Below are 27,762 nucleotides of genomic sequence, written 5' to 3'. Positions count from 1 at the left end.
TCAATTTAAAAATAAAAAGGTCATTAGAGGGTGGAAATATTTAACATTTATTGGAGGAAAATGAACAGCATCTATTCACAGACAATAAAACACACAATACACAAGATTACACTTTGACTAGTATAGAGGTAATCCACGCATTTTGGAGATAATCCAGGATAATYCCACGTTTATTTTTCCCAAAGCATCACAGTTACGGAAAGGTATTAAATCAAAAGCATTTTACAAATACATACAAATAATAATAAAAAAAGGCTATATATTTCACTGAATAGTTCCATTAACGTTGTGCATAATGAAATAAAGGTTTAAAGCTATTAATACTTCATCAGTATTGCAAAGCTGATATATAGTATCATAAAGTCGGCTCTGAGCTGTGACATCAGCCTCACACAAAACCTGATCTTAGCCCTTTGTTCTACAGCATCATTCATCATCTCTGATCTAAGCYGAGTCGCAGACCTTCTGCCTCTCTTCAAGGGGTTTTGCTTAGTCTAATGAGACACGTAAACCCACACCTGAGCCACAGTTATTACTCAGCACAGCAAGGGTCCTAAACATATCACCAATAAGACWCATTAAGAGGTCTCTAAAAGGACAGGCAGTGCGGATATAATTCAAAGTATGCATRCGACTCTGAGCATCAGAGGCACCGTAGGTTTGGGATGGGACAGATAATGAGGAAAGGGGGCAGAAGTAAGGGGGCAGGTGGTGAATAGAGTGGTGGGGGGAGGGCATAATCCACTGTCGTGTCCCCTCCTCTGCAGAAAAAGACCTGTCTGTTCCGCTTGCCCTTTAAATAGAGACGGCAGAGATGAGCGGGGCAGGGGGCAGTCTAACAAGGGGATCATGACAACGGGGGAAAATTTGGCATTTTAACAAACAGCATGAACCGTGACAGTTCATAGTTTGATTGTAATGGGCTTAACTGGAACTGAAACCAGTGATTGTGGACAGATCTCCCTTGTTTTTTTTTTTGTTGTAAATTTGGTGCGAAGACACTGGGAGAGAGCATCCTCCATCCAGGTCTGGTGCATAGTTTACGTCTGAAAGCAAGCGGCAGGTACAGCAACGCCAAGCTCACATCACCCCACATTTCCATGCTACAAATCAAACTAGGTCTACAACAGAGCTGAGAGGTGAGAGCAAATAAGATAGAAAATTCATGAAGAAACACTTCAACAAAAAGCCCTAAACTCCTCTCCCCAAAAAAACCAACCCCCAAAAATACAACAATGTAATGACACTGCCAGCAGTATCAGCTGAGCCTGAGGGGGGAAAAAAGGAACAGACAGAAATCATGTTGGCTTTGGTGCAATGTTGCTCATTATATAAACTAAATCGAATGCCCTTTTACTCGTGAAGATTTTATTTTAAGTTAAAATTAGACTGAAACACAGCCATCTGGTCGGACAAATAAGAGCGAGCAACCTTTGTTTGGAAGTAGTGTTTCGAAGCATATCTGGAGCATTTTCAAAGAAGTACAGATATTTACGGAGGAACAAAAAGTCAGAAAATGTGTATTTGCAAGTTAGATCTTTCAAGTCCCCATCTTTAAAAACAAGATTGTCTCCTAAAGCTGGAAGTCCCAGAGCAGCTTGTAGCTCTGAATCAAATATGGCTGCTGCACTTTTAAAATCTAGAGAAAGTTGTAGATATTAACATTATCCTCACAGTTTGTGTTCATTTAAACTATTGACATACATAGTTCTGAAAAGCCCATATTAGTTACCAGGTTCCTTTAAGGTAGAGAACCCATTGAACTGTCATTAACCTGTATTGGGAAAAGTAATTAGCACCACAAATAGAAAATCCCACTGATTTTCCAATCTGCAACTAAATCTGGCTCCACTCGGTGCAATCCAGACTTGAGCTTGGACTTGAGACAAATGTACTGCAGCAATAGGAGTGATAAATGTAATAAAATAGTTTTTTAATATTTATCCTAAATTACCCCATGACAGTAGAACCTAATGTCCAAATTCAGCCATCACTTACAGCTAGAACAATATGAAGTTCTTAAACATCTCAGAATTCGTGATTAATCAAATACAAAACCAAGAAAACTCTTTGCATAAAACCACCAGATGGCAGTAGAACATGGCCTCAAATGTCTGAGAACATCAGTTTTGTGTAGTGTTGTGTAGTTTTGGGCATTAGTGCCCAAGTCTATAGTTGAAAAGGCTAAAAACATGATTGTGTGTGTAGTTCCAAATAGTCATGATTCAGCAAACAAGATACTGTGAATAAAACTGAATAAGACAAAGAAAGTCAATACGCACTTAGACACATCTGTTTCTGCTTAGTGTTCAGCTGGAGCTGTTGTGTACAAAGTGCATAGGTGCAAAGAGTATTTTATAAAAGCGCAATATATGGTGAATGCACCTAAACATCATGCATCATTTTCCTGATTCAACCCTCAATTGTCCTTAGTGTTCTTATGTTTTCAAATCCATTCCATCTTGACTGAAAGTCTCCCAAGTTTGCTCAAAAAATATCTCAAAGATACAAAAAAAAACTATTTAATTTCCTTGCTATGTTTCCGTTTTTATGATAACATATTCTTAAACAGCCGTCTTCCCCGTTCTGATTCTCCCGTCTTGCCCGTCTTCTTCTGTTAGTGTGAGAGGGGCACAATCACTTCCACGTAGTTGTTGGGAAAGAATCCGGTTTGTCCACGGAGTTTTCCTTCAAACCAGTTCTCGTCAATTTGCCTGACCAAGGTGATTATTTCCCCCTCGTAGAAACCCAGCTCTCCGTCGTTTTCTGGCACAAAGTCATAGAGGGCTTTACAGCTCGGCTCCCCTGGACATGAAGAGAAGACGACAGATGCAAGAAGGGAAAAAGAAAGCATACGTAAGTCCAGCTACTAAAATACAGACTCACAGCGTTGGCCAGAAGTTTACGGACACTCAGATTCTGTTTGAATGTGTGAATCATTTAAATAAGTTCAGACACACGGTGTCACTAGTRTGACATTTGAAAACACCACTGATGGAAGGTTTCAAAGAAGAAGAAGCGAAATGCTATGACTTATTAGTTCTCAGGTGATTAATGAAGAAAACTTCAGAAGCTCAAAATCTGAGCACTTATAGAATTTTTTTTTTATTTAACAAAAGATTTTGAGATTCAGAAGTTGCAGTGGTTGATAAAGAAGTCATCAGATGTATAAAACTCAGCCAAATTTACAAACTTTGCACCGTGAACTTCATTCAAAATGTTGTAATTTTGAGTAAATCAAGATAGACTGTGAGCTGCTGATGATTCCATACATCTGAAGACCTGGCAACAGAAATAGTCAACACTTGTTCCCCTTTTATGTTCTGCTCTGCTGAAAGGGATCAGTTGACACAATAAACATTCAACAGTTAGTGGAAAAAAAAACAGCCAGAGAAGTGCATCCATGTCACTGCCACACACATGTGTGCAACAGGTTAAAAGAAAGCAGTCAAGTTTTGTGGTTAATTAGTAGGTAATCTTCTTCTGTCCACTCACGCGGTTTGCTCTTGACGGAGGGTCTTTTGACGGGTGGAGGTGGATACTGTGCTTGGGCTGCTTAATGTTGCAGAAAGGGAAATAAATCTGTCAGATGGGTGATGCGGATGTGCAACGTGTTTTCCTAAGACGGGAGGGGATTGGCACGTACTCACAAAGATCAAGTAAAATACACAAAAGTAGTTCTTACCAGCACTGTATGCCGGGGGGCTCACAGGACCTGCTGGGTATCCTCCATTCGAGGGCTCTTGGTCGCCGTAGTCAAAGGACTGTCTGGGTTTAGGTTTGAATTCACGCTTCGGGCGCGACTCAGCTTCATTAACCCTGCATCAAAATTTTAAAAAATATGCAAAAAATTACATTTTCTGATCTCTGTGCAAGTACAGAGCAAGTAAAAAAAAGGTCTTAATGGCTTTCATTGAAAATAGATCAGGATTTTCTGAACATAAATGTTTGCCACTCTTTCAGATTTTAATTGTAAAAGTAAAATCAAAACCACATTATTAGTCATTAATTTCCTTTTATTTCACAGTTATTCTCTATTTTGTGTTGGTCTATCACATCCTGAGATTATTTTTTGGAATGTGGCAAAACCTGAAAATTTTTTTTTAAATGGATACAAATAGGCACTGTAAAAATACAACAATTTATAGACATTTAGAAATATTTTCAGTTCTGTCTGTAGGTTCTGTACAAATTTATTTAGTAGCAGTAAAGGCAAATGTGACGCTCGGTCATAAAGGTTGTTGACCCAGGCAATATACTGTCAAAAGTAATTTCTTGAGCCGTCTGGAGATTGCATCCATTTCTTGGAACTTTTGGCTTTAAAACTAATTATGTATGTATCCCTAGACTGCGGGGATACAAACTTAATCTTATGTCAGTGTGTTTACACATTCTAATCTGAAGACGACGACAAATGAGATTTAAATGAATAAATCTTATTTGGCGAGGTTTGTGGACTTTCCTGAATAACTAGGTCATGATATCGGTGAAGAAGGGTGGAGCTCAACTGGCTGAGCGGGAGCCACAGGTACGGAGGTTGTCGGTGCAAAACTGCTCATTTTCTCTCAGTGTCTGCCCACTTTAAATACTGCGGTTTCCAAATAAATGCTATGAGCACCAAAAACATATATATATATATATTTTTTTGGGGGGCGGGGGACCACTCTGAAGACCTGAAATCAGTTGTATTTAGTTTTATTACGTGGAAAATATACATATTAATTCAACAGCTATTTTTAAATAATAGCACACTTTTTAAATAGTAGGATGAACGGTAAAGGCAGTGAAAGAGCAGACCTTTCTTTCAGCCTTTCTGTGACCTCCTCCAGGATCTCTGTGGCCTGCCTGTGGTACTGCAACAGGGACTCCACGAAGGCAGACAGCTGACTCACCTGCTCCACCTACATGTGAATCAGCAGAATATCTTAGAGCAATTAAGATAAATAAAAAAGCGACAAGAACGGACCATCAGTTTTTCCACAAGATTGTTTTTTACATGTTTACTGAAGTTTTTGTTTACCAAGGCAATGAGTTTAGATTCCCATGTGTTGAATCAAAAAGCCTTAATTTATGTGGAAGAGACACGAAAACGGTAAACATCAGAGAAAAGTCTGGTTTGACAAGCTTGGCCTACAGCAAGACACCATGGGGGAAAAAAAAAAAAAAAAAAAAAGCAGGTCAGCTGGAGCAAACTGTTCCTGAAGATTTGATGTGCTGACTCAGTTTCAAGAAGCAGGCATAAAAAACACCCATCTGAGCTTATTTTTATATATAGAGGGTAAACTCTGTTAATGGATTAGTAACAGAAACACAAAAATGCATTGTATTTTTCTGATTTAAACCATGTTCAATACAATTTTATAAGGTTTGTTCATTCAGTGTAAAGGTACAAAAATCTTGCATTGAAATKTATGTCTAAGATTCCGCTATGAATGATTATATGCAATAAGCACTGGATTATATTAAATATTCTTTATTAATTTTTGCAACATGTGGAATAAGGTCACAAGAGGAATATTTCAAATATCTAATCCACCACACTGAAATCATGTTTTTACATACCGTACCCTTTTTWCACTTCATTTGCTGTAACTGAGAAAGCCAACGTCAAGTTTTTAAACTTTTTTACTGATGTGAGTTGCCATCTTCCAACAAAAAGTTCAACAATTTAGTTAGTAAAATACAATAAGTTGACTTTACCAACTTAATTGTGTGTCGAAATCATGATGTGGTCTGAAATCTCTCAATATTTTGGTTCCTACAAATTTCTCATTGAAGATTATATAACCTGCTTTTTTAGATTTTTCCTGAAGTTTTTTTTATTTTTTATTCTGCCCGTTTAGAAAAGAATTTACCTAATTAAGTTGCATTTTATTTCACTTTATTTTTCAAACTAAGATCGACTCCATTTCAAAAAAAATGTATCAAGTCTGACTTGGATTGTACAAAGACAAACGCAGAATCCTAAAATCAGTTTTTGACACCTTCGTTTAATGTTTGTAAAAAATCTCAGCCACAGATTCAGTCATAAACCATTAGGATAAATGGGCAGTGGACTTATGTTAGTATTTTCTGTGAGTATTTTCTGAGGGTCTGTGTAACCAAAATGTTCAATTAGATGGGCAAAAACTTAACTTTGCTGTGTTAACTCAAAGATGAAGAACATCATATTATAAAGGCTCCAACATGTTTCCATCTGCTGCTCTCTGTTTTATCTACCTTTGCACTCTTGAGAAATAAAAAAACTCATATTAAATACCAGACTGCATTGCCAGACAGCATAAAAAAAAAACACATAAAATTACATTCCCAATATTGTATGGATCATAACGGACGATCACGTGGGAGACTGCTTCACTATTTCCAATTGCTTTAGCATGTCCTCTATGACTCGTTTTATGGACTCCTCTGTATGATTAGTTGCGGTAAACTTAAACATCTTTTAACCAGCTTAAAAGAGAAAAATGAAAACTTATGCGACATTCATTTAGCCAAGGCATTTGCAAACTTACATCAGTTTCTAGCAAATTATGCATGGAGCTCTCGGCCATCTCTTTGGACTCGTGGAACTTCTCCAGGGACTGCCTAATCTCTTCATCTGGGATTTTACCTTGACGCTTCTTTTTATAGTCATAGTCCAAACGGCGTCCTTCCAACTTCTTTAAGTGGTACTGTGAGTTACACACACAGAGGTGAGATTAAAAATGTCATTCGAAATAGGACTTATACAGTATATTGTCTCTGTGATTTTTTTTTGTGTGTTATTTTTCCCTGCCTTACAAAGCACAAACCTTGCAGTTCAGTGCAAAGCCTGTATGTAGATAAACTTATCACATCTTTGTTCTACCTGAATATCTTTGATGTCCTTCTCAGCGACCGCCTGCAGTGGGTCAATAAAATTCTGCTTCACATCAATATCCAGGGAGTCCTTGACTTCAGCCAGCCTCTTCATCGCCTCTCCAACATCCACCAGAGCTCCACCTATAATGTACACACAAGTAGAAAAGTAGGAAATCATGACTGCCTTTGGTCAATATTAAATCAGTAGATATTTGCACAGTCACACTGTATAGCTGCAGACCCTTTCTCAAACACAAGTTCCTTCCCCAGCAGGGGTGGAACAATGTTACATAGGAAAAAAAAAATAGATTTGCACAGCTGCAGTTTAGTTTGTGATTTTCATAATGCTAAAGTTCCAAGGAAAATTATCTGTACTTCGTAGAAAGACAAGGCAGTCTGGAAGAACATCAGTGTTTTCTACTCGTATTCAACATTCTTAATACACACTCTGCCGTTAGTTCAACTTGAACATCTAGTTGCTTTTCTCTACTTCCATATAGTTTCCTATTAAATTTGAATAGAGCCGAGTTCTAAATAAAGTAATTGTAAAACTGAGCGGAATGCAAAACATTAATTCCACAGAGAAACTAGGTCTGCTTTTAAAAATGCAATGTTGACCGAGTACAACAAACTATTGTTTTCTGTTGCTGTGTGGATACGAAATGAGCTCTCATTTAAAGATGGGAAGTTCACCGCCAAATGCCAGCTGAATGTGCTTTTCAAACAGAATGAGAAGTATGAGCGTTTTTCACTTCCCGAGCGTTTCTGGTTTCCTGTTTTCATCCAAAAATGACCCCAGACTTAACACAGGGTTGTTTTGTAAGCGCATAAAATAATATACATCGATAGATCTATAGATAAAACGTCCACACAACATCCCAAAAACGGTTCCACAAGTCTTACCAAAGCTATTGTCCTCTCCTATGTCCCTTCCATATTTAGTCATAGACTCCCCCAGAAGTCCCTCTGGCTGGGGATAGCCAGGACTGTTCACCTGCCCACGGATTTTGGACACCGTGTTAAGCATGGAGAGCTTAGCTCTCGACGCAGGATTGGGCTGCAGGTACTCTGATGTTTTCCCAATGACATCCACTACTGCTTTACTGGTAACATCTGCTTTCTGGAGGGACATGAGAAGGCCAAAAAAAAAGAGCATTTGTCAAAGAATCATCGGTAGCATTATTTGATTTGAGCAAGATCATCCAGTTAATTATGCTGTAATTACTCTTTCAAGTTCTTTAAAGTCTTCATCCAGTTTGGTTCCTTCTGCACCTCCAACCTTTTCACTCATCATCTGTGGAAATAAAGCAAGTAGAAGGATTACTTTCAACAATAAATTTCAATGTTGACGTAATGATATAACCCAACATAATAATATGCTACTTGTCGCTTCTATATTTTTTAAAAATTTGTGGTCAAAAGGACAGCTGGAGCAGGTTAGGTGTTGTTCATACAGTTCAAAGTTCTACTTATTACAATTCTCTCGTTTCTGACATGATTTTATTAATACATTTTTATTTATTATTTAATGGTAAAAGCTTTAGCACACAAATCAAAGAATCACTAATCACTAAACTAAGACACTCCTCCCTATGACAGCTCTGTTGGAATAGCAAGATTGGAAAACAAACTAATTTTTACAAGTAAAGCATTGACAAAAACACTAATGTCTTTGTTCTGTGTGTGTGTATCAGTTTTAATTTCAAATTTCTACCCTTTTCTAGATTGAATTTGCCTGTATTTTTATAACATTTTGAACAGTTGAGTAGAAAACAGCCATCTTGAAGTGCTTTTATTTGTAGGTTGTACAAATCACAAACCCCACAATCCTGAAACTGGCTTTTTTTGGCATCTTGACCAAATTTCTATTGTAACATTTGTCTTTTCTTGGTTGCCAAATAAGGATGGGCGTATCATAGATTCTTTAAATGCAACTCACCTTCAATAATTAGGCAAAATATGATTTTTACAAACCGGTCATGTATTTAAATAACCTATTTATGGTCTAAATGTTTATAAGTTTGTTTTTACACCTACTCTATCCTTACTAAACAAATATCATAGAAAGCAAAATACTGCCAATTCTTAAAGTCTTAAAACCTTAATTTACGTCCTGATAAATTCAGCTACTTTTTGAGCTCCAAGGAGTGCACAGGGACACGTCGCTGTTTCAGGATCATGAACAAAAGACTTGGTCCAGGATTATAAAGCTCCATGCTTTTTTCTTCCTAATTTATGAGTAGTAATCCTTTTGCACTGCGAGCAACCTCCTAACGTCTGTGCTTAAGAACTCCAATTTCATACAAAGGCTTCTCCACTTTTTCCATCAGCTCAGCAAATGCATCAGAGTTTCCTACATTTTGACCACAGGCAACGCTTTGTTTTACTGTGCAAAAATGTTACTTTACAATCTCTCTTTTACACACACACACAAGGCGTTCAAAGCCCAATATAAGACTGAAAATGTGCTGGTCTACATGTTATTTAGAACATAGATATAGATATACCAGATGGATTTAAGCAGATGATTATTTTCTCTAGTTTAAATAAAACCACTTAATTAGCTTGTGTGGAATGAACATAATCTCAAAAACTTCTCCAAACATGAATGAAGAATAACCCAATAACACTCAACAGCAAAAACAAAAAAAAGAAGAAAAAAAAAAGGAGGTTGTTTCAGCATTTTTTTTTTGTGGCTCCCTAGAGTACGCAAAAAAGTTAAGATAAGTTAAAAATTAAAAGTATGAAAAATGTACTTCCTATGCCAATTACGTCAGCTGCAACTGCCAATATAATGATTTGCAGTCAGCATATAGTTTTCATGATTTGGACTTTTTCCATTTTAACAAAAGCCACAGCCAAGTCACACTGATGTGTATCTATAGTCCCTGACATACAGTCTGCAGGTTCTTGCATGCATCGGTGCATGCTCCATAACTCAAACGAGTTTAGCTCTATTCAATGGTTGGCTCCGTCCAATCAGAAGTCTAAAAACAGGTTTTTAGACTAACAGTGAAGCATCTGATCCACTGTCAAATGGCCTGATTTAAAGTTCTCGAAGGCCAGAGTGGCTTCAAGTTAGGAAGCAGACCAACGCTGCTGATGATAAATCGCAGGGTTTCACTGCAGACCACAGGGAAGACAAGCAACATGCAAGATTTGCAGCTAAAAAACACTGAGGGGCGGCTGCCGATCCAATAGTGGAGACAAAGTTGCCATGAGTTATTTTTACAGTTGCCGAATGCACACTGTGAAGACAGACAGGCTGCTCCATTTTATGTTTATAGATATGTTTTATTAGCTGCTTTAGGCCTTTGTGTTTTATTGTTAAGAGGTCTTGAAGCCGGTCAAAATTGATTTAATTTCATCTCATTTTAATCAACTGTGTTGACGGTGTATTTATGGTCACTTATTAGATTTAAAGTAAAGGTTGTCAAATTAATTTCTATTCATTGGGGGTCAAATATCATCATATTTGACACTCTTAAGTACTCAACCTTTTTTATTTGTGAAAATACTTGACTACTACTAAAGAGCTTCAAATCATATTTTTTGTCAYGCTGGAGTTAGCCGCTTGTATCTAATCTCCTTTATTTCAAGTGCAAATCTTTCTTACTTTACATATTTTGTGGTATGAAAACCACAAAGTAAATAGGCTTCTTGGAAGTAAAACTGTCCAGCCAAAATTGATTAATGCATATATATATWTTTTTTTATTTATATGTATATTTTATATATATTTGTCATTAGCAGTATCCCTACAACATATGACTAATATTTCACAGTTATGTGTATATTTTCCATCATAACAGACTGATGGGAACTGTTGCCAGCTAACCTTCCATGTAGATATTTTGAAAAAGACAATTTAGAGATGTTATCTTAGTTTTTTTTWATTATTTTCACATAAGAATCTCAAAGCAGCTCATTTCTACCATTAGCATAACAAGATCCTGTCAGGCAGCTTTTGCTTGAAACTTGTCATCAGTCTCTTCATTTTCATTCCTTTTAAAACCAGATGAACAAGTTGACATTAGTGTTGTTTTTTTTTTACAGGCATTTGCCAAAGTAAATCTGGATTGTAAATGGATGCAACACGCCTGATATTTGGTCTGTAAAACATCTGTTGTAACCAATCCATACTGCAATGGTAGAGATGTACAAGAGGGCACCATCTGTACAACCGCCCATCTATTATCAATGTTRGCTASWAAGTATGACTACGAGACAAACCTTTAACCGAGAAGAGGTATGGTCAGAATAAAAGATGACTCAGTTCCATTTATCGCTGCAGTAAACCATCCCAGTGAATGAGCCAGAACAATGACAGAACCTGAATGAAGTCATCGTTACCACTTCTGTCATTTCCCCAGAGTGACAAGTCCGAATATCTCGGGTGAAACCAGTCAATTACCTACAGGCTATAATCTGCAGTCACACGACACTGAGTATCTGCCACTGATATACCTACTGAGCAGAGTCATTACTTCATTTGCATGATGTYCCACCAAAAACAAGCACTTGCTGCAACAATCCTGCCACCAAAACAAAGCCGACTGGTTTTGCAAGTCGTGACATGCTGGGAGGTATGTTTGTATGAACAATTACATATTTGACGCAYAAGCCTTCAGAAGCAACTCAAAATAGAGGATGACTGCTACAGAAAACTTGACTGAACAAATGCAACAAAATCAGAGGAGTCTTATTATGTAGTCTTCAATAAGGAACGCCACATTAAATTACTTGGCAAAAATCATTCAAATTCATAAAAACTGTTAAATGCAACACATTCCGGCTCATTTATATCATCATCTTTCTTTCTTTTTTTTTTTTTTACCCTCGTTTAAAATAAATAAACATTGACCATGAATTTTTAAGGTATGATGGAGAAAGCAGGAACACAGTTCTAATATGCTTATGAATGTAAACAATTTAAATGWACCAACCAACTCAGTTAGGCATCAGAATCCTCATAATATTACCTTCAAATGTCAATAGTGGGGATAAATACGATATAAAATCTACGTTTAAACCCATGACTAGACAAAACTAAAACCCGACCGTCACTGCAATGTCTAAAACCCTTTATGTCTGAYTTAGGAGAACTAAACCTCTCGAACAGATGGTGCTAATCCTGCGTACTCTGGCGCTAATATAGCGAGCATCTAGTTAAAACGAAACTTGGCAACAAACTACCAGAAAATAAACAACCCCGGTTATACGTTTATGAATAAAACTTTGCTTAAAAGACAGTATTAGCTCTAAAACGAAGAACCCAAATCTGAAGCAGACAGACGAACTAATTAACTAACCAGAGCAGAGCGTTAGAAACTACGTTTAGTTAAACCTGAGATTAGCATGAGCTAATTTAAGACYAACTTAAGAGAGGGCAGGTTTAAAGAGTTTCATTGCAACACGAATTCGTGCCTTCTCTAATTCAAAACATTTACCAGACCTAGAAGGCTTGTTTTGGTTCCCGAAAACCTTTTCTACTTTAGGTAACCTAGTAGCTAACAGAAGTAGGAGAGCAGCAGAGCTGTGGAAGGCTAATGTCTAAGAAGTCAACTCGTTTACCTGACTGGCTTTGAAAAATTGCTTCTTAAATCCTGCGACCGACATTTTCTCAGCGCTTCCTCCTCGTCCTCTCTCGGAAAAATGTGAGCAAAAAAGCTTCAGTGAACGACTRCAGCCCTAAATCTGTCGAGAAAACACGTCTCCAAACTTTGCTCCGCGGATAAGAAACTTGCTAGGCAACCACAATTTCCTGGCTTGGGGAAATTGTGGGCGGAACCGAGCTGGTTCAAAACACACACGTAGACACTAACAGTGGGTCGGTGCGGTTCCTTCTACAATTACTTTACTGCACTACTGTAATTAAATAATTCACCTTATTACGAAATTTAGGAGCCAGACAAGATATGTACCCTAAATAATAAAGACTACTGGCGGTAGTAAATGGCAGTAGAATGATAGTGACTGTTGTTGCAAGATTAATACCCTGGGTGAGCTTTTCCCTCCAACTATAACCATTCCCTCCAGCCCATCCCTGGAGGGAATGGGCTCCATCCCTCCAACTAGAGATGATTATTTTCTCTAGTTTAAATAAAACCACTTAATTAGCTTGTGTGGAATGAACATAATCTCAAAAACTTCTCCAAACATGAATGAAGAATAACCTACTGCACTACTGTAGATTKGTGCAGCTTTTTACGTGAGCTGCACCAATCAACTGGAAAGAAATCAAGATCAGAAGGGAAATAGTGACTTCAGGGGTTGATTAGTGGATCAAAAGCTTTTTCTTTTCTTTCTGTTCATTAAATGTGTCAAAACACAGAATTTCTACTAAATTTTTCTGTCAAAACAAATGCCTCCATCAAGAACCTGGACTTAAAATCAAGTAGAGCTCAGGAAATGTGCTTCATGAGGATAATTTTGTAGTTCCGTTATTTACAATTTTTTTTTTTGTTGGGTCCACAACAGCCTGCCATGGCATCTTTTATCTAACAAGTGGGACAGCAAGCCATTTCTCTCTTTCAAATGGAGAAGTCGTTGGAAAAATATCGGTCAAAAACGTGAATCAGTAATTGTCACATCCGTACCAAAACCAGAAATCTGAATAGACCAACAGTATCTTTTGCTGAGGTAGGTTTCCGGATGAAAACTTGACAAAAGACTAATTTAAAGACAATCACCACAACTATGTCCAGCGGCACCTTCCAGTCTCACTAATGAGTAATGTAGGTGGTGGGGGTCTCATTTGTTGTAATGCAGATGTTGCTCTGGGTCTGTTGTGGTGAAGAAAGAGCTGAACCAAAGAGCAAACCTCTTGGTTTTCCAGTCTGTTCACCCTTCTGCTCACACGTAAGGAAATGACATATGGATCAAGCCTGAAAGGACACATTTAAATGAAATGAYCTTCTTTCATAGGGTGAGGCTGCACCATCACTGTAAGGGGAGCTTGAAGTAGAACCGCTACTCCTGTGGATTGAAAGAAGTTTCATGAAGTTGCTCAGGCATCTGATTGGGGAGCTTCTCTTTRGAGGTTTTCCTTTGACATCCTGTTGGGAGGAGACCAGGTTGATCCAAGACACTCTGGATGGTCTGCATGTCCCTTTTGTACAAGAAGATGCTCCTACTTTTTCTTACTGCTCCTGCAACATGACCTCAGAAAAGCTGAAGAAACCAGATTGATGGAAATGCCTCTCCCATTCAGGTTTAATCTGTTTTTTTTGTTGTTTTTTTTAAAAAAAAGAATCTTTTCAATTGAAAGTAGTTGAAGTATTTTAGATTTTAAAGAGGATCTAATGCAATCCAGATTCATCAGGGGAAAACAATAGTTATTTAGATGACAGGATTAAATACGAAGTTTCAAATCAGATAGTAGCTTCAGCATCACTGCAGGTTTTCTATCAGTACCCAAACTTTGCAGAACACAGGGCTCTGAATTTCGGATTGCTTGTAAGAGTAGATAGGCAACAAAAAAACAACTTAGTGGGCAACTCAACTGACTTATTTCCAACCCGTGCGCATTGGCGCCCCTGGTGGTGAGCTATATTATTAATATCAGGGAACAATAAAATCAAATTGTTTTTCCCATTTAATTGTTGCAACACTGAATGTTTGTTCATCTAAAATGTTCATTTAATTCTTATTAAACCGACTGCAAAACTCCCTTTAGSACATGCTGGATCACGAATAAAGGCTTAAAACCTTTGCACGAATCCAGCACAAAAGATAAAGTTACAAACACCAAATAAAAACACAAACATCTCCAAAGGAAAAGAAACCATTTATTACATTCTCAAAACCACATATAATGTATCCGGTTGGACAACAATATATATTGAGCTGTGTGACTCTGTTATTCTTGAACTAKTAAGATACCTGTAGTACATTTTGTCATTCAGGGAAACAAAAAAGGGGAGTCAAACTATATACTTTTTTTTGTTTGATGTTTTCCTAAATGTCTTTAATTAAAAAATAAAAAATAGATCACTGACTTTATGAGACCAAAGGTGGAGACACATGAGAAAAATGTGGATAAAAGACTGACGAATAACATAAATCACAGCAAAAGAAACATGAAACCCCGATAACAAAAATTTTGTCTGAACACTAACTGATTTATTTATTTTTTAAAACTTTTTTTTATTTTTCCGTTTTGTTTCGTTTTAAAATCCTATGAATCAGAACTTGATTGTTACGACATTGGGACAAAGACGGGCTTTGACACTTTGTGGTTAACATTCACAAAAATAGAGCTTACGTCCACAGTGATTATGGTTATGGGTCTTAGGTGCAAAGGGTGTGAGGAGTACAAGGCTAAAAAGATGACACTTGCAATAAAGGTACAAGAGATTACAGCTATCTCCCTGAGCAGCAAGCAGCGGGTCCTCATGTTCTGCTCAAGAACGACACAGCACCCCGAGTAAGACGTTGTCATCACCTTCGGAACAGTGTTTTATGTACATGAATTAATTGTAAACAGTTATTTTTTTTGTGTGTGTGTGGCAGACATGGAGTAGAAATAATGAACAAAGAAAAAAATAAAATAAAACAGATCGACTGAAGTCTTACTGGCATGGAAGCAAAACTCAGGGGGGCAGCTGGTAGCTCTGTCTGGCCTTGGACTAGTGTCAAGTGAGAAACAGGAAAGTATAAGTGCTTGATATTTGGAAAAGTGTCGGGTGTAGGACCAAAGGAGAGAAACTCYGAATGTACAAAATAATACAGTTGCACCAACCAGCAGAGAGGTTTTTATGATGCATATGGACCATCGCAATCCCAGCCCGGAGCTGGATGCGACGCTTTCGGCAAAACACAAACACATCAGCGTATTCCTGCCGTGCTTGGCCGTCTGTCAGAAAACATCTGGCAGTGTTTCCTCTGTCGCCATGTAGTCCGTTAAGTCGTCTTTTGGCTCGCCGCCTCTCTTGCTTAATGTCCGCGTTCGTCCTCTTGTCTCTTTCGGCAGGGGTGGGCGGGCAGCAGCAGTGCAGAGCAAAAGCCAACAGTTCAAAATGCGAGGCGTTTTTTTCTTTCATTGCTGTGTGCGAGTTTGCTGCCTCTCCCCTGCTATGATAAATCTGCAACAAGTGTCCACCCCCCTCRCTTGCAGGATGGCCGTCCCTTTGCCGTTGGGCCAAGAGGGGGTTGTTGCAGYGGAAACCTGAGAATACTGCCAAGAGAGGAAAAAAAATCATCCAGAAAAAATAAAAAATAAAAAAAAAGATCTGAGTCCAAATATYAGTTGTGCCTCCATATCCGCTTTACTCCTTTTTCTTCCCCCACGCACTCTTACTCTTTCCATATAGTCATATATAGATATCTATTTACATTCTTATTTAAAATATTTTTTTTTCTTCTTATAAACGTGTATATAAATTAAAGATAGTTTCATCTTTTCCTGTGTCTAAGTGGCATTTACAAGGAAGGGGGTGTGTGGGACTGAGGTCTTTTCATTGCATTACAAAAGCCTACGAAAAGGCAGCACCTAACACTATTTACTGTGAGTGAAACTGATTGCTGACTTCACCATAGGCCGTGAGTCGGTTTCTRCGTGTTTTTTTTCTATGCATGTCAGAAGAACCTCTGATCTGTGATCTTGGTCCCTAAGTGCGGATCAGTGAAAGGATGCATGGAAACACATGTACATCCCTCTGAGATGCATAAACATCGAGAACTTTTTTTTGACCAACGTCTGCGCCAATATCGACATCGTGCCAGTTCCGCGTGAGAAGCTTTGCTTTCGAGTGGCAGGATTGTACATTCATCGTTGTTTGGTTCTCGTTTGTGCACTGGTGCTAATAGAAGAGGTACATTCATAACTAGTTCGGCGATCCCCAGTGGATCAACGCTTAAATATCTTTTAGAGCTCGGAGCCGGTTACATGCTGTGTGGGCTGCTTTGATTTTAATAAGACGCCCGCACACTGGTTTTACAATGCTACAATTTGCAGTAGAGCAGGAGCATGTGTGGTATGTAGTGTAAGGTGCTTCGCCTGCTACTGGGATAGTGGAGGACTACTTTGGGAGACTGAGTATTTATAGTCCTGGATTGTCTCGATAACCGCTGGTTTTCAGTCGCTCTTCTGTCTCACGTTTGCCCCCTCCACTTTCTGTTATACTCTTCCTCATCTCTCCCGTCTCATCTCTCCGCCTAGCTATCGGTGGAGTCCGGCAGAGGCATCTCGCTGCCGAACACTTCCCGGTACAGCGGTGGGAAACTGTAGGCAGTCTCTGGGTGGACCAAGCGGAAAAACTCCAGTTTATCGACGTGGAGATTACAGATGGACTTCATTATGGGCAGCTTAGACAGCATCTGTAAGAGAAAAGACAGCGATGCAGAGTCAATGAGCAAWTGTACGAGTTTAAAGCAAGCTATTTTTTAAATACACCCCTAATACGATATGCAGTGAAATGAAGACGTGAAACTGAAATAAAGGAATTTGTCTTTTGAATTAACAGCAAAATTTAATTGTTTCTTTTTGTGTGTGTGTGTGTGTGTGTGTGTGTGTGTGTGTGTATGTGTGCGTTTTTGATCATCTGGTGACAGGCGTTTCCCCTGTGAGTCTTGATTTATACAGTGAACAATAATATTCTAATCTCCCTTCCTGGAAAGTTCCCTTTTTCACACAGTCGTCAGCTCTTCTAATCACTCTTTTATTGTGGTCTGCATGAAGGGTGTGTATCTGATCTTCTTCTGTCTGAAGTGTGCTGCTCTGGGCTGTGCTATGATGGCTTAGCATTTTAAATACTAGTACTACTTTTAATTTATTTTACAATCTGACAAACAACAACAACGCAGTCAATTCTACAGTGTTCCAGTTCCGAAGAGAAAAAATGGAAACATTTGCATAATGTTATTCTTAGCAATCAGGCTCTTTACTTCTAGAAATTGTCGATAATATGTATTTTTCTGCATTTGAACTCCAAAGGAGGGTCATTCTAAATGATGATTTCCAACTTGRAACTAGAAACTCAAGCAATTAGAATACCTATAATACCAATATGATACCGATGCTCAAATTTACCAATATCTAAAACTTGTCCAAACTTTCTTATTAACCGTGTTATGTTTGACAATGCTAATGTTTCAATAGTAAGACCTCAGCAGTAAAGAAATATTGTCATAATCAGATTCCTTCACCATGAGAGTGCATGTTAACATATAGTCATTGGATTAGAATATTCCAATGAGAATAATTTGTCAGACCAAAAATATCTTTTTAAAAATAATTCTGTTATTAAATGTTGTGTTTTTCTTAGCTGCAAAATTATCACAATTAGGAATAATCAGTCTGCGAGTAATAAATTAATATAAGGTTGTTTCACGAAGTGAATTGAGTTACTGAAAWWTTTTTTTACTTTTCAATAGTATTCTATATATGTTAAAACACATCCAAGTTTGAGGGCCGTTTTCATGAATTCGCAACAGACCAAACCTTCAAAAATTAAAATCCAATGAATGCGTTTCATGCATGATAAAGTCGCAGAAGCTGGCTTGATTACTYGCGCTTACCTTGTCCAGTTTCTCCTCAGAAGCACCTTTCTTCTGCAGACTGTGCTGCAGAGCCAGGTAGACTTTCTCTTGGAGCTTCTGAACCTTCTGACCTTCTGTCAGCCAGGGTCGATCTACAGAAKCAGATATTTTGAATGCAGTTCAGATTTCAGATTTTGCAACATCACTTTAAACTATTGAAAGGATGCATTTTATCTGTTTGACAGATGATTTATGCATTTAACCAAAGGGTTATTGAATGGCTGAAATGCTGAGATCTCTCTCTGTATGGCAGTTTAACTACTGTGAGTTCAAATTAATAATTTGTGAGAAGTTAATTCAAAACTCGTTACTGAAGTGATTATGATGCACACCAAGTTGTGGCTTTGTCACAAAAAGAGTGAAAGGCTGACAAACAAAAATAAAGTTCCGGAAAAAAAACTCAGCTGAACACAAACGTCTAATAAAAATATTAAATAATATTTAGTTTTGAACTTCTTTTTTCATATTAAAACCCTTTGTAAAACTGCAAGTGACAGAATGAGAAAATATTTATGAGAATCTTTTGCTAAACAGTGTTCATATACTTTCAAGATCTGTATAAATGCTTGGACACAGCGAAAGAGAATAAAAATAATTACCAGGTGACAGAAGAACAGCAGCGCTAAACAGGGCCATTTCCTCATCTGAGAGCTGCAGACGGCTGAGACCTTTTCCCAGCTCAAAAACGGCGCTCACCAGATCATCACACCCTGCAGAAACAACGTAGAGACCCTGATAAGTGACTAGATAACCAGAGACTCTGCCGTTCCTTTTTAAACCCCATCACCGAACTAAAATCTAACCTACTAGGTTCACAGTGTAAAAAATTAATAAATGTGGCCTCTTTGTCTGCAAACTGTGGAAAAAATAAACTTCTCCCAGGTTTTTCTGAGTTGTCATTTGGCCAGCACCTTGCAAATGTACTTGTACGTTTTAACATTTTGTCATGCTATAATCAGAAATATCATAATATTTTATTGAGACTTTCTGGAATTATGCCAAACTGTGTGTGTGTGTGCAGCATGCTTGGTGGAGTTGGCACGTCACATAAAATCCTAATAAAATAAAGCAAAGCACTGTATCTGGGTGAACTACCAAAATATAAATTCTTTAATTTCTCCCACTAGRTGGCGATGTAGCATAATGATGGTGACACTGAAGAAAAAGTTAAACATTTGACTTCTTTTCCAGGCTTGATCYGATTCTGTAAATACGACMGCAACTAAAAGAAGTTTTTTTTTTCAGTTCTTTTCTTAGAAAAAAATAAGTTAACCAACTAAAACAACTTTTTCTCAAGTAGATTACGCTGATTAATGGTATTACACACTATTCAATAGTATGTAGAAAACATTTCTCAGGCTTACCTAAGCCATGTACAACTTCAGACACATAAATACTATTTGAGTGTTTCAACACGTACACAAAAACTTTCCCAAACTGATCCTCACCCAGAGCTTTGAAGAACTGAGCCGAGGCAAATTTTCCATTGAAGAAGATGGTGTTGTTGTTGCTGTTAAAGGCGCGACACATGCGTATGAGTAGGACCTCCAGACAGCCTAAAAAAGAAAAGTAGCCAGAAGCAAAGGAATAGACATGGAGAGACGGAGAAAGGAGAAGAAGACAAAGAGGAAGATGGAGGACGAGGAAAGGTGCAAAAATACTCCAAACATGCAAAAACATACAACAAATTGTCAATTTTGAGTCAAATTAGTGCACAGCATATACAAGACAAAATTGAACAAGTTTTAAAAGGATAGTACAAATATCCAACAAGGTTTGTTGTTTGGTCCAAACCATTTAAAGAATGTAAAACATTGTCAAATATATGCAGGAAATTATAAAAAATAATTTTGTTTTCAGAATTTAGTATTTCTCCCCAGAGTTTAGAGCAGGTGTTTATTAAAAAAATAAAATAATATATATATATATATATGTATTTTTTTTAAAAATGATGTAAAATAACAGGCAGAGGTAGAAGGTTGGAGACAAAAAAACAACAAGGAAGAAGGATTTTCTGTTAGCAAGATTAAAACTTTGTTCACATTGAAAGAATTTTACTTTGTGAAACAAAAGTGAGCTGGTATTCTGGAGCGTACACTGACCTGCTTTCAGCAAAATAATCTGATCATTCTGGCACAGGTCCATGAAACCAGCTATGCGCTTGGCAAACTCCACCACGTACTGGATGGCATTGGTGATGTGATGTGCGCACTGCTGCCACATCCACTCGGCCGACTGAAAAAGGGTCACAGACAGAGCATTACATCGAGTTTGCGTTTAAATCTATGATAAGATACAAATTGAGAAGCTGGTATCTTTCCGATTAGCTGTACTGTCGCTAGAAATGGCCTTGAAACTATCTTGGAAGCTGGAACCCAGATTTGGAAATGAAATAATGCTTAATATATCGGTGTTTATACTTTAAGGGGACAAACAGAAGAGTTTTTTCCATTGACRTGTTTAATACAGTTAGCTATGATTTTTCATCTTCAACAGATAATTGATATATAAGAGTTATTTCCTCACAAGTACTTTGTAATTGTGGCGTCCCTCAGCGTTCTGTGCCTAAACTGTACTGTGCTGTCTAGACTTAAAGCATTTTCCATTATTTTTCCATTATTCTTGCTAGTTGGAAGTCGGGTCTGGGAATGAGGTCAGATCCAATTCAACAGTTTTCAAGCTTCAAGGGGTAAAACCTGGAAAACTCTACAAGGATATATATATATACCACACCAATATAACACCTGGTGAATTACATACATCTAAAACTTGACGCTGACTCTTTCCCAAGAAATTGCTTATCAATAGCAAACAAGTTGCTTATTGCACTTTTACGAAACTCAATCACTGTGAAGGGTGCAGCATTTTTGTTTTACTTTTGCTTTTTTTGGTTTGTTTGCGCACCTTGCTTTGGAAAACTCTGGTTTCTTCGGGTGTGTAATGTACCCAGGTGAATCTCTTCATGTCCTCTGCGCTGTACTGGCATGTTTCCAAGTGAGACTTTACGATACTCTGAGTGATATGCTCTGGAAAGGAAAAACACACATGTCCAAAGTCAGTCTAAGCATTTTCGAGGTCATCGTGGCACGTTTATGTTTCGAAAAGACAGCAAAGGCAGACCTGCAGCCGTGCGGTTTTAACATCTAAAAATTGACGTAACTGTTAAGATGATTTGCACTGCTGGGTAGTTTTAACAGTCAATTTTCTCACTTTTTTCCCTCCTCCTCCACCAGTAATAACACATTTTAATTTCTTCCTTTACTGGCCCTTGGAGCCTGTCTGAAAACAGCTCCCTTTTGCCAGCAACCATCCAATAAACCTGACACATACAACTCCTTCAGGCATCTTGAGACGTGTGTGAAAGCATTTGATCCTTTAATGTGCACAAATGTGACACCGACACCATCCTTTTGCCTGAACTGAAGATTAACTTAGTGCTTCCCCGTATCGCCGTCATAACGTTGCCCTTGTTYCATTTTACGGTGCAGTAWAAAGTGCACCGGCTCTATGAGATATATCTTTGTCCTWGGTAATCAGAGAATTATCTCTGCGCAGAAACATAGTTAAGGATTAACCAATAATGAGCTCCAATAAATCAAATTGTGAAACAAGCAGATACAGGCCGTTGTGTTATCTCCAACTGATCAGCTCTGGTTTTATGCAGATCAATCACCTCCTGTTTTTGTGACTGTTATTGTACAGCAAGAAGGGGACAAACAGAGCATCGGTTGTTATGTTTCTGTTTTCAGTCTCACCGAGGTCTGTTACTGAGCAGTCATCGGGCAGCTGGTCCAAAAGTGACCGCCTGCGTCCCAGAAGCGAGTGCGTGAGCAGGAGCTGGYTCCCGCAGCTGTCTGYCGTGTCCATTATGGTCTGCTGCGGGGAGTTCTGATTGGACGAGGAAGCGGAAGACGAGGACGAGGAGTTAGACGTGTTCCCGGTGCTGCCTCCTCCGCCTCCCAGCAGCTCCAGGCTGCAGTACTCGCTGGCCTCCTCGGGCGTCAGCGGGAGGTCGAAAAGGTCGGGCAGCGCAGCGATGTCGTCCAGGTCGCTAAGGGTCGACGTGGACCCCCCGCTGCTGTAGGAGCGGCTCAGGCCCTCCTCGCCGTCGTCCACCCCGCTGCCRCAGCCTCCGTCCTCTCTGGGTAGAGACAGAGCTGCGGGGCCGTTTGAGCCTGCGCACTCTTGAGACTTCTGATGCTTCTGGACCTCGGCGTAGAGGCTGTCACGCTGCTTCTTTGACATGCGGCCAAACTTCACAGCTGCAGGGGAGAAATTACGTTTCATTGCAGCAGGCAGTCGCAGACGATCGCTTCTCCGCTACGCAGCCACGTTTAAATGAATGTTTACCATCTCGGCTCATGCCCAGAGCCAGACACTTCTGAAGACGGCAGTGCTGGCAACGATTGCGGTTCGTTCGGTCAATCAGACAGTTCCTCTGGCGGGAGCAAGAGTACATGGCGTTGTTCTGCTGGCTGCGTCGGAAGAAACCCTGGAAGAAACAACAAAAAAACCCCCCGCAAAAACCAGTATCAGACCTACACCGCATAAGAATCGGTGCATGAAGGAATTTGGGTAAAGTTGTGCTTTCTTTCTCCTTTACCTTGCAGCCCTCACAGGTAATGACTCCATAGTGGATTCCTGAGGACTTGTCCCCACAGATCTTACAGGGGATGACCTCGATTTGAGCTGCAGGACGAAAACAAAGCCAGACCAACCACACAGTTTAGAAAACCTGCACACTGATGGGTTTAACAGAGAGCTCTGCGGAGAGCAATTAATGATCAGTGTGTACTTTAGTGCTTTTTTATCATTTAGTARAACTTAAATACATAAACAGGACTAGACCTGCAATACTTTCAGTTATTTTAAAATTATATCTACTACCTCTATCAAGGAACCTGCGGTGCATTTTTTTYCCTATTGTCTATGCTATATTGTGCATCACTCCTTAAAAAGAAAAGAAAAACAGAAATGACTCTCTTCCAGGAAAAGATTAACTGGTAATTTTCTTATTCAGACAAAACAAAGAGTTTCACATGAGGCTGTGTTTGGTTTGATTTCGAACCCGATAGGGCAGAAAGCCGCCCGCTCCGACTCTGTCTCCGTCTGAGCAGACTTCCTCTGTAAAGACGAATTTTGTCCAGCGTTGTTCTGACATGTTCAAACACGTCGCCCGAAAGAATAGAACGGGCTCCCGACACATATAACACCAAGGATTTAGTTCGGAACAAATAAAGACTGTGTGACCTTTGGCTGTTGTTTCACGACTCTYGCCTTCAATAGATTCGAACGTTTTGTGTTTGCCGGCAAAGTTGTGAGGGTTTTAGAAGGAGATTACAAATGACTGAACTTTATCCAACTCCGCAGGCCTGAAAGCTGACCAGCGTCCTTTGGCAAACTCTGAACAAAATAAYAATAGGTGTCATTCGATGAACCCGATTGTGTCTGTGAGTGTTAATGTTCGGAGTTCATGCTAGTGAAGTTAAACATCCATAATTGCTACCACACTAGCTCCGTGCAATCAAATGTAATATAATCTGCTTCACTCATACTTCAGACAAAAAAGAAGAAGAAGTAGAAGAAGAAGAAGAAGAAATATTTCACTTTCTGTTTTGACTCTCATTTTCAGTTATGTAACACCATAACATTTTCTCCACAGCTCACACTTTGTCATCATTTTTTTGTTATTTTCTGCGGTTCTTAGCATTTTCGACAGATGTACAGCAAGGATGTTCAAGGAAAATGTGAGGACAGCTTGTTCTAGATGTGTCCTGCAGGGTCTGTTCCCTCATAAACTCCACAGCGAAGATTTACAGCAGAGCAGACTTTCTAACAAGCAGAWATGTGAGTGAGGGGCGGGTGGAGGGGGGAGGCAAGGCAAGGCAAGCAAAGGGTATGTTATGGAAATTACTGTTTTTATTACAGCACACTGAAAACGGCGGAAAAGGCGTTGTAATATATGTTTGTATTTTCTTTCTTCAGTGATGCCAGATGCTGGAAAAAAAAAAAAAAGTCTCGAGTGTGTGGAAAGTAACAAACAGGCCAGCAGAAGRGAAGAACTGTAAAACTTATGCAGTCATGCGAATTTGCTACCCGAGAAGAAATTCTCTTAAAGATTTGCTGCTACATTTGCTAATCATCTCACCTGCTAAGACTCCTGGRCATTTTTACAAGGTTGATAAATGGAAAAATCTGGAGCGAAACCTTCGCCAAGACATGCCACGCCTTCACGACGACCGTAGTTAAGGAGTAGTCAGCTAATGGTCCTCGCCAATATGCAATAATCAGCCATAACATTACAGTCCCTGTAAGGTAAAATTAGTGATGTACAAAGGTATTTCTTTGCTAATACGGATTCCCTTTGAGAGCTGGTGTATTCCAATTTTGACTGTACTTTGTGTTTTTCTAAGCACCAACATATAACTAAACTAAAATGCAATAAAGTATATTCTGTGGGTAGAAAGTGGTGCGAATCCTTTAGTTTAATAAAAAGGGGAAAAAATTGCCTGTCAGTTACTAATCGAGGCCAGAAAACCAAAAAATTGSCAGATTGTGATCTCTGACTTATTTATTGTTGCATTTCCAATTTAAAAAAAAGAAAAGAAAAAGCTTTGTTCCATGTCCTGCAAGGCAAAGACGTGCTGATTGTTGGATCTTGGCAACAACCTAATTATTTTCTAGAACTAAACATGGGTGCAACACTTTCTCTACAGTAGCAGGCCTTCAGCTGATCCTAATAAAACCGCTCACAATGGCTCAAACAATACGATTGAGAACCAGAAGTGTTCCCCTCACCCAGCAGCTTAAATGGCYTAACATCATTTATGGGACGCCAGCTCAGTCCAAAGAATTTCCACTGCGAAGCCCACGGGGCAATAAAATCTACCAAATATTAGGAGTGCGATCATAACATTATGGCTGATGCTTAAAAAGGCTTTGGGTTTCATTTTCGTGAGCCGTTATGTAACCCTTTGCTGCTCCTCTCCAGGAGACCCCACGACAGCATTAAAAGGTGTAGACTTCCAGTTTATGAGTCTGGGAGCCTGAAACATGCCTCATTATCAGAGGTTACTGCATGTTTCAAACGGACTCTTTGTGAATCCCGTGCTGACGACAATTAGCAGCTATTTCATAGTGCAGGACTATGACGTGACCTTTCTAATGCTTAGAAAGTAACAATAWCAGTACAGTTCTAATAATGTCATTTGAAGCACTTGTATRTCGTTTATTTAGAAATAGATCAAAGCAAAGAAAAAAAAAACCCTAGAATGAACTACTGCTTAATATTTTAATAGTTTAACAAGCCGCAATGTTATGCCAACTTCTGTTTTGAATCAGACACATTAATAAGAGTTGCCGGCTACAGTATTTTGAAATGAAATATTTTTAAACTGTCAAATTTGTCTTTCAGTCCACTGATGAGCAGCAGCGATTTACTTCATGCTCTGTACAGCTATGGACAAACTCCAATCACTTTCTCTGTAATTATATTAAATGATATGACAGAAAATAAAAACAAATCATTGTGTGTTTTTATGTAAAGCTGCTGTCACACCATTTCCAATCATGCCACATATGCTGCAGTATTTAAATAATTCATACTTTGATCTAAACATGAAAAAATAAACAGGATTTAGGGAAAAATCAAGTCTTTTTACATCTTTACAATGTGTGCCGCTTCTGATGCGCTTCCTTTTTGAATGGTGCATCTGTTGGGATCAGGAATTAACAATGTTGTCATTTTTTATATATACACTCAAGGATTAACTGACCATCTGGTAGTGAAATATGAAAGCTCTACAAATGCTCTTACATGAGCATTAGGCACTAATAAAAAAAAAGAAAAAAAAAGGTTATGCCACCAGTTTCACTTTTAGTTTCAAACATCTAACATAGTGATTGAAATTACACAACGGCAAAGTGAGATCAGGCACTGTTCTCGGTGGGTCATTGTTGCAATATCAGAGTCACAGTTGCATCATTTTATCGACAGCTGAACGCATATTTGGTAAACAACCAAGCTTATCTGGTAGAGCGTTATTTTCAAATGTCACACCGTCTTCCAACCCAGTGGACATGAAAGGSAGACATACATTAATGTCATTTTTCACATTTTAAAAAAGGTGAAACTCAAAACATCACCTGCTCAACATACTGCGCTGCGTCTTCTTTCTAGACACACAAACACCAAGTTGCACACACAGCGAAAGCTTAGATAACACCATACGAAGTGTGGCGGTGCGCACCCTTCACACGGCCTCTTCCCCCCACACCCCCACCGTCGAAGAAACTGAGCATACAGGCAGATAGGAAATCACATGACGGCAGCACATAAGACACATATACAAAGAAACCTTTTCTTCTGCTACAATTACTTCAAGAGACAGTCGGTCGGCGCCTGGGTTTGCCGGTCAGAGCGATCTGATCGGTTTTTTGCCGGTCAGAGCGATCTGATCGGTTTTGCGTATGGAAAACTGTGGAGGAATTCTGAGGTTATTGTTGGACTCTGGAGTTCTGAAAAGCACAACTTTCCTCTTTTCTTTTTGTTCCACAAATGCCTCGACTGTCTCTTCGCTAAAACTGTTGACTAAAATAGTCCAACTGATGAGGGCAGCTGCAGGCATGCAATGGAAAAACATCACCCTCCCCTCTCTCGCGCCTCTCTGCCCCTCCCGCGCCTCTTGATTATATAACTCCTGTCGGGGAGCATTCTTCGCAAGAGCTCATTGAGCAAGCTCACTCCAGCAGCCAGCCGTCGCCCCGCCCTCCTCGGGCTCTTCGCTTCCCACTGGCTGGTCGGCGCTGGCTACTGCCTCTGCACTGGCTGAGTCATCCGTCACTCTGGGGATGGAGCCTGTCAGCCCATGTGGACGTTCTGTCCCACTGACACACTTTCCCACTGCAGGCAGGGAGGGAGGAARGAGGGAGTGGAGCCAGCACTCTGTCCAAACCAGTTTTAAGGTGGAGTTGAACAATGCTAAAATTTCGCCTCAAAGCATCTATGCGGTTACAGAATTAGCAGGGTTACGTAATGACAAGCTTAAAGAAGATACAAGTCAGTGCACGATATATATATATATTTACAGATTTGTCTATCTTTTCACCATGGAGTGCCAGTAACATGACACCACATGCRGTGTGACCGTCACGGTACGGGCAAGTGCACCACACTCAAACCGCTCAAACCTTGAACTTGACCGTCTGCTTCCCACCCCTCTCTGTTCTCCTTTGACATTGAGCTTCTGCTTATTCTATTCTTGTGGTGTGCTGAGAGTCACAAACACACAAATGCCCAGCCAACCATCCCAGCCAGCTAAAATACACACACACACACACACACACACACACACACACACACACACACACACACACACACAC

At 39.2% G+C, this 27,762-nt stretch overlaps 2 protein-coding genes across 4 annotated transcripts in view; both read right to left on the bottom strand.

The window, feature by feature from the left end:
- Window positions 1–26: 26 nt before the first annotated feature.
- LOC103479275 (endophilin-A2-like) lies at window positions 27–12,632 on the bottom strand. 3 transcript variants are annotated; one of them, XM_008433627.2, is made up of 9 exons: window positions 12,415–12,632; window positions 8,066–8,134; window positions 7,744–7,960; window positions 6,848–6,981; window positions 6,513–6,671; window positions 4,798–4,901; window positions 3,686–3,819; window positions 3,496–3,555; window positions 27–2,805 (listed from the first exon to the last, which is right to left on the bottom strand). In XM_008433627.2, the coding sequence occupies exons 1-9, from the start codon at window positions 12,457–12,459 to the stop codon at window positions 2,618–2,620; spliced, it is 1,110 nt and encodes a 369-aa protein (XP_008431849.1). In that variant the 5' UTR covers window positions 12,460–12,632; the 3' UTR covers window positions 27–2,617. The 3 variants fall into 3 exon arrangements, with proteins under 3 accessions (XP_008431849.1, XP_017165537.1, XP_008431850.1); XM_017310048.1 differs by having other exon boundaries at window positions 3,496–3,552; XM_008433628.2 differs by lacking the exon at window positions 3,496–3,555 and having other exon boundaries at window positions 12,415–12,631.
- A 1,978-nt stretch (window positions 12,633–14,610) lies between these two features.
- The window catches only part of LOC103479274 (nuclear receptor ROR-beta-like), a 19,672-nt gene continuing 6,520 nt past the window's right edge, over window positions 14,611–27,762 (bottom strand). The window contains exons 2-10 of the mRNA XM_008433626.2: window positions 22,985–23,070; window positions 22,732–22,873; window positions 22,137–22,643; window positions 21,286–21,407; window positions 20,484–20,616; window positions 19,830–19,937; window positions 18,981–19,091; window positions 18,361–18,473; window positions 14,611–17,160 (exon numbers count right to left, since the gene is read on the bottom strand). Of these exons, the coding sequence (XP_008431848.1) occupies window positions 16,999–17,160; window positions 18,361–18,473; window positions 18,981–19,091; window positions 19,830–19,937; window positions 20,484–20,616; window positions 21,286–21,407; window positions 22,137–22,643; window positions 22,732–22,873; window positions 22,985–23,070 (1,484 nt within the window). The 3' untranslated portion in view covers window positions 14,611–16,998. The remainder of the gene's footprint in view (window positions 17,161–18,360; window positions 18,474–18,980; window positions 19,092–19,829; window positions 19,938–20,483; window positions 20,617–21,285; window positions 21,408–22,136; window positions 22,644–22,731; window positions 22,874–22,984; window positions 23,071–27,762) is intronic.

This window comes from Poecilia reticulata, linkage group LG17 (genome assembly GCF_000633615.1).
Source record: "Poecilia reticulata strain Guanapo linkage group LG17, Guppy_female_1.0+MT, whole genome shotgun sequence".
Classification (NCBI taxonomy): Eukaryota; Metazoa; Chordata; class Actinopteri; order Cyprinodontiformes; family Poeciliidae; genus Poecilia; species Poecilia reticulata.
Note: the sequence above shows the minus strand (reverse complement) of the source record. Positions and strands in the feature narration are given on the sequence as shown.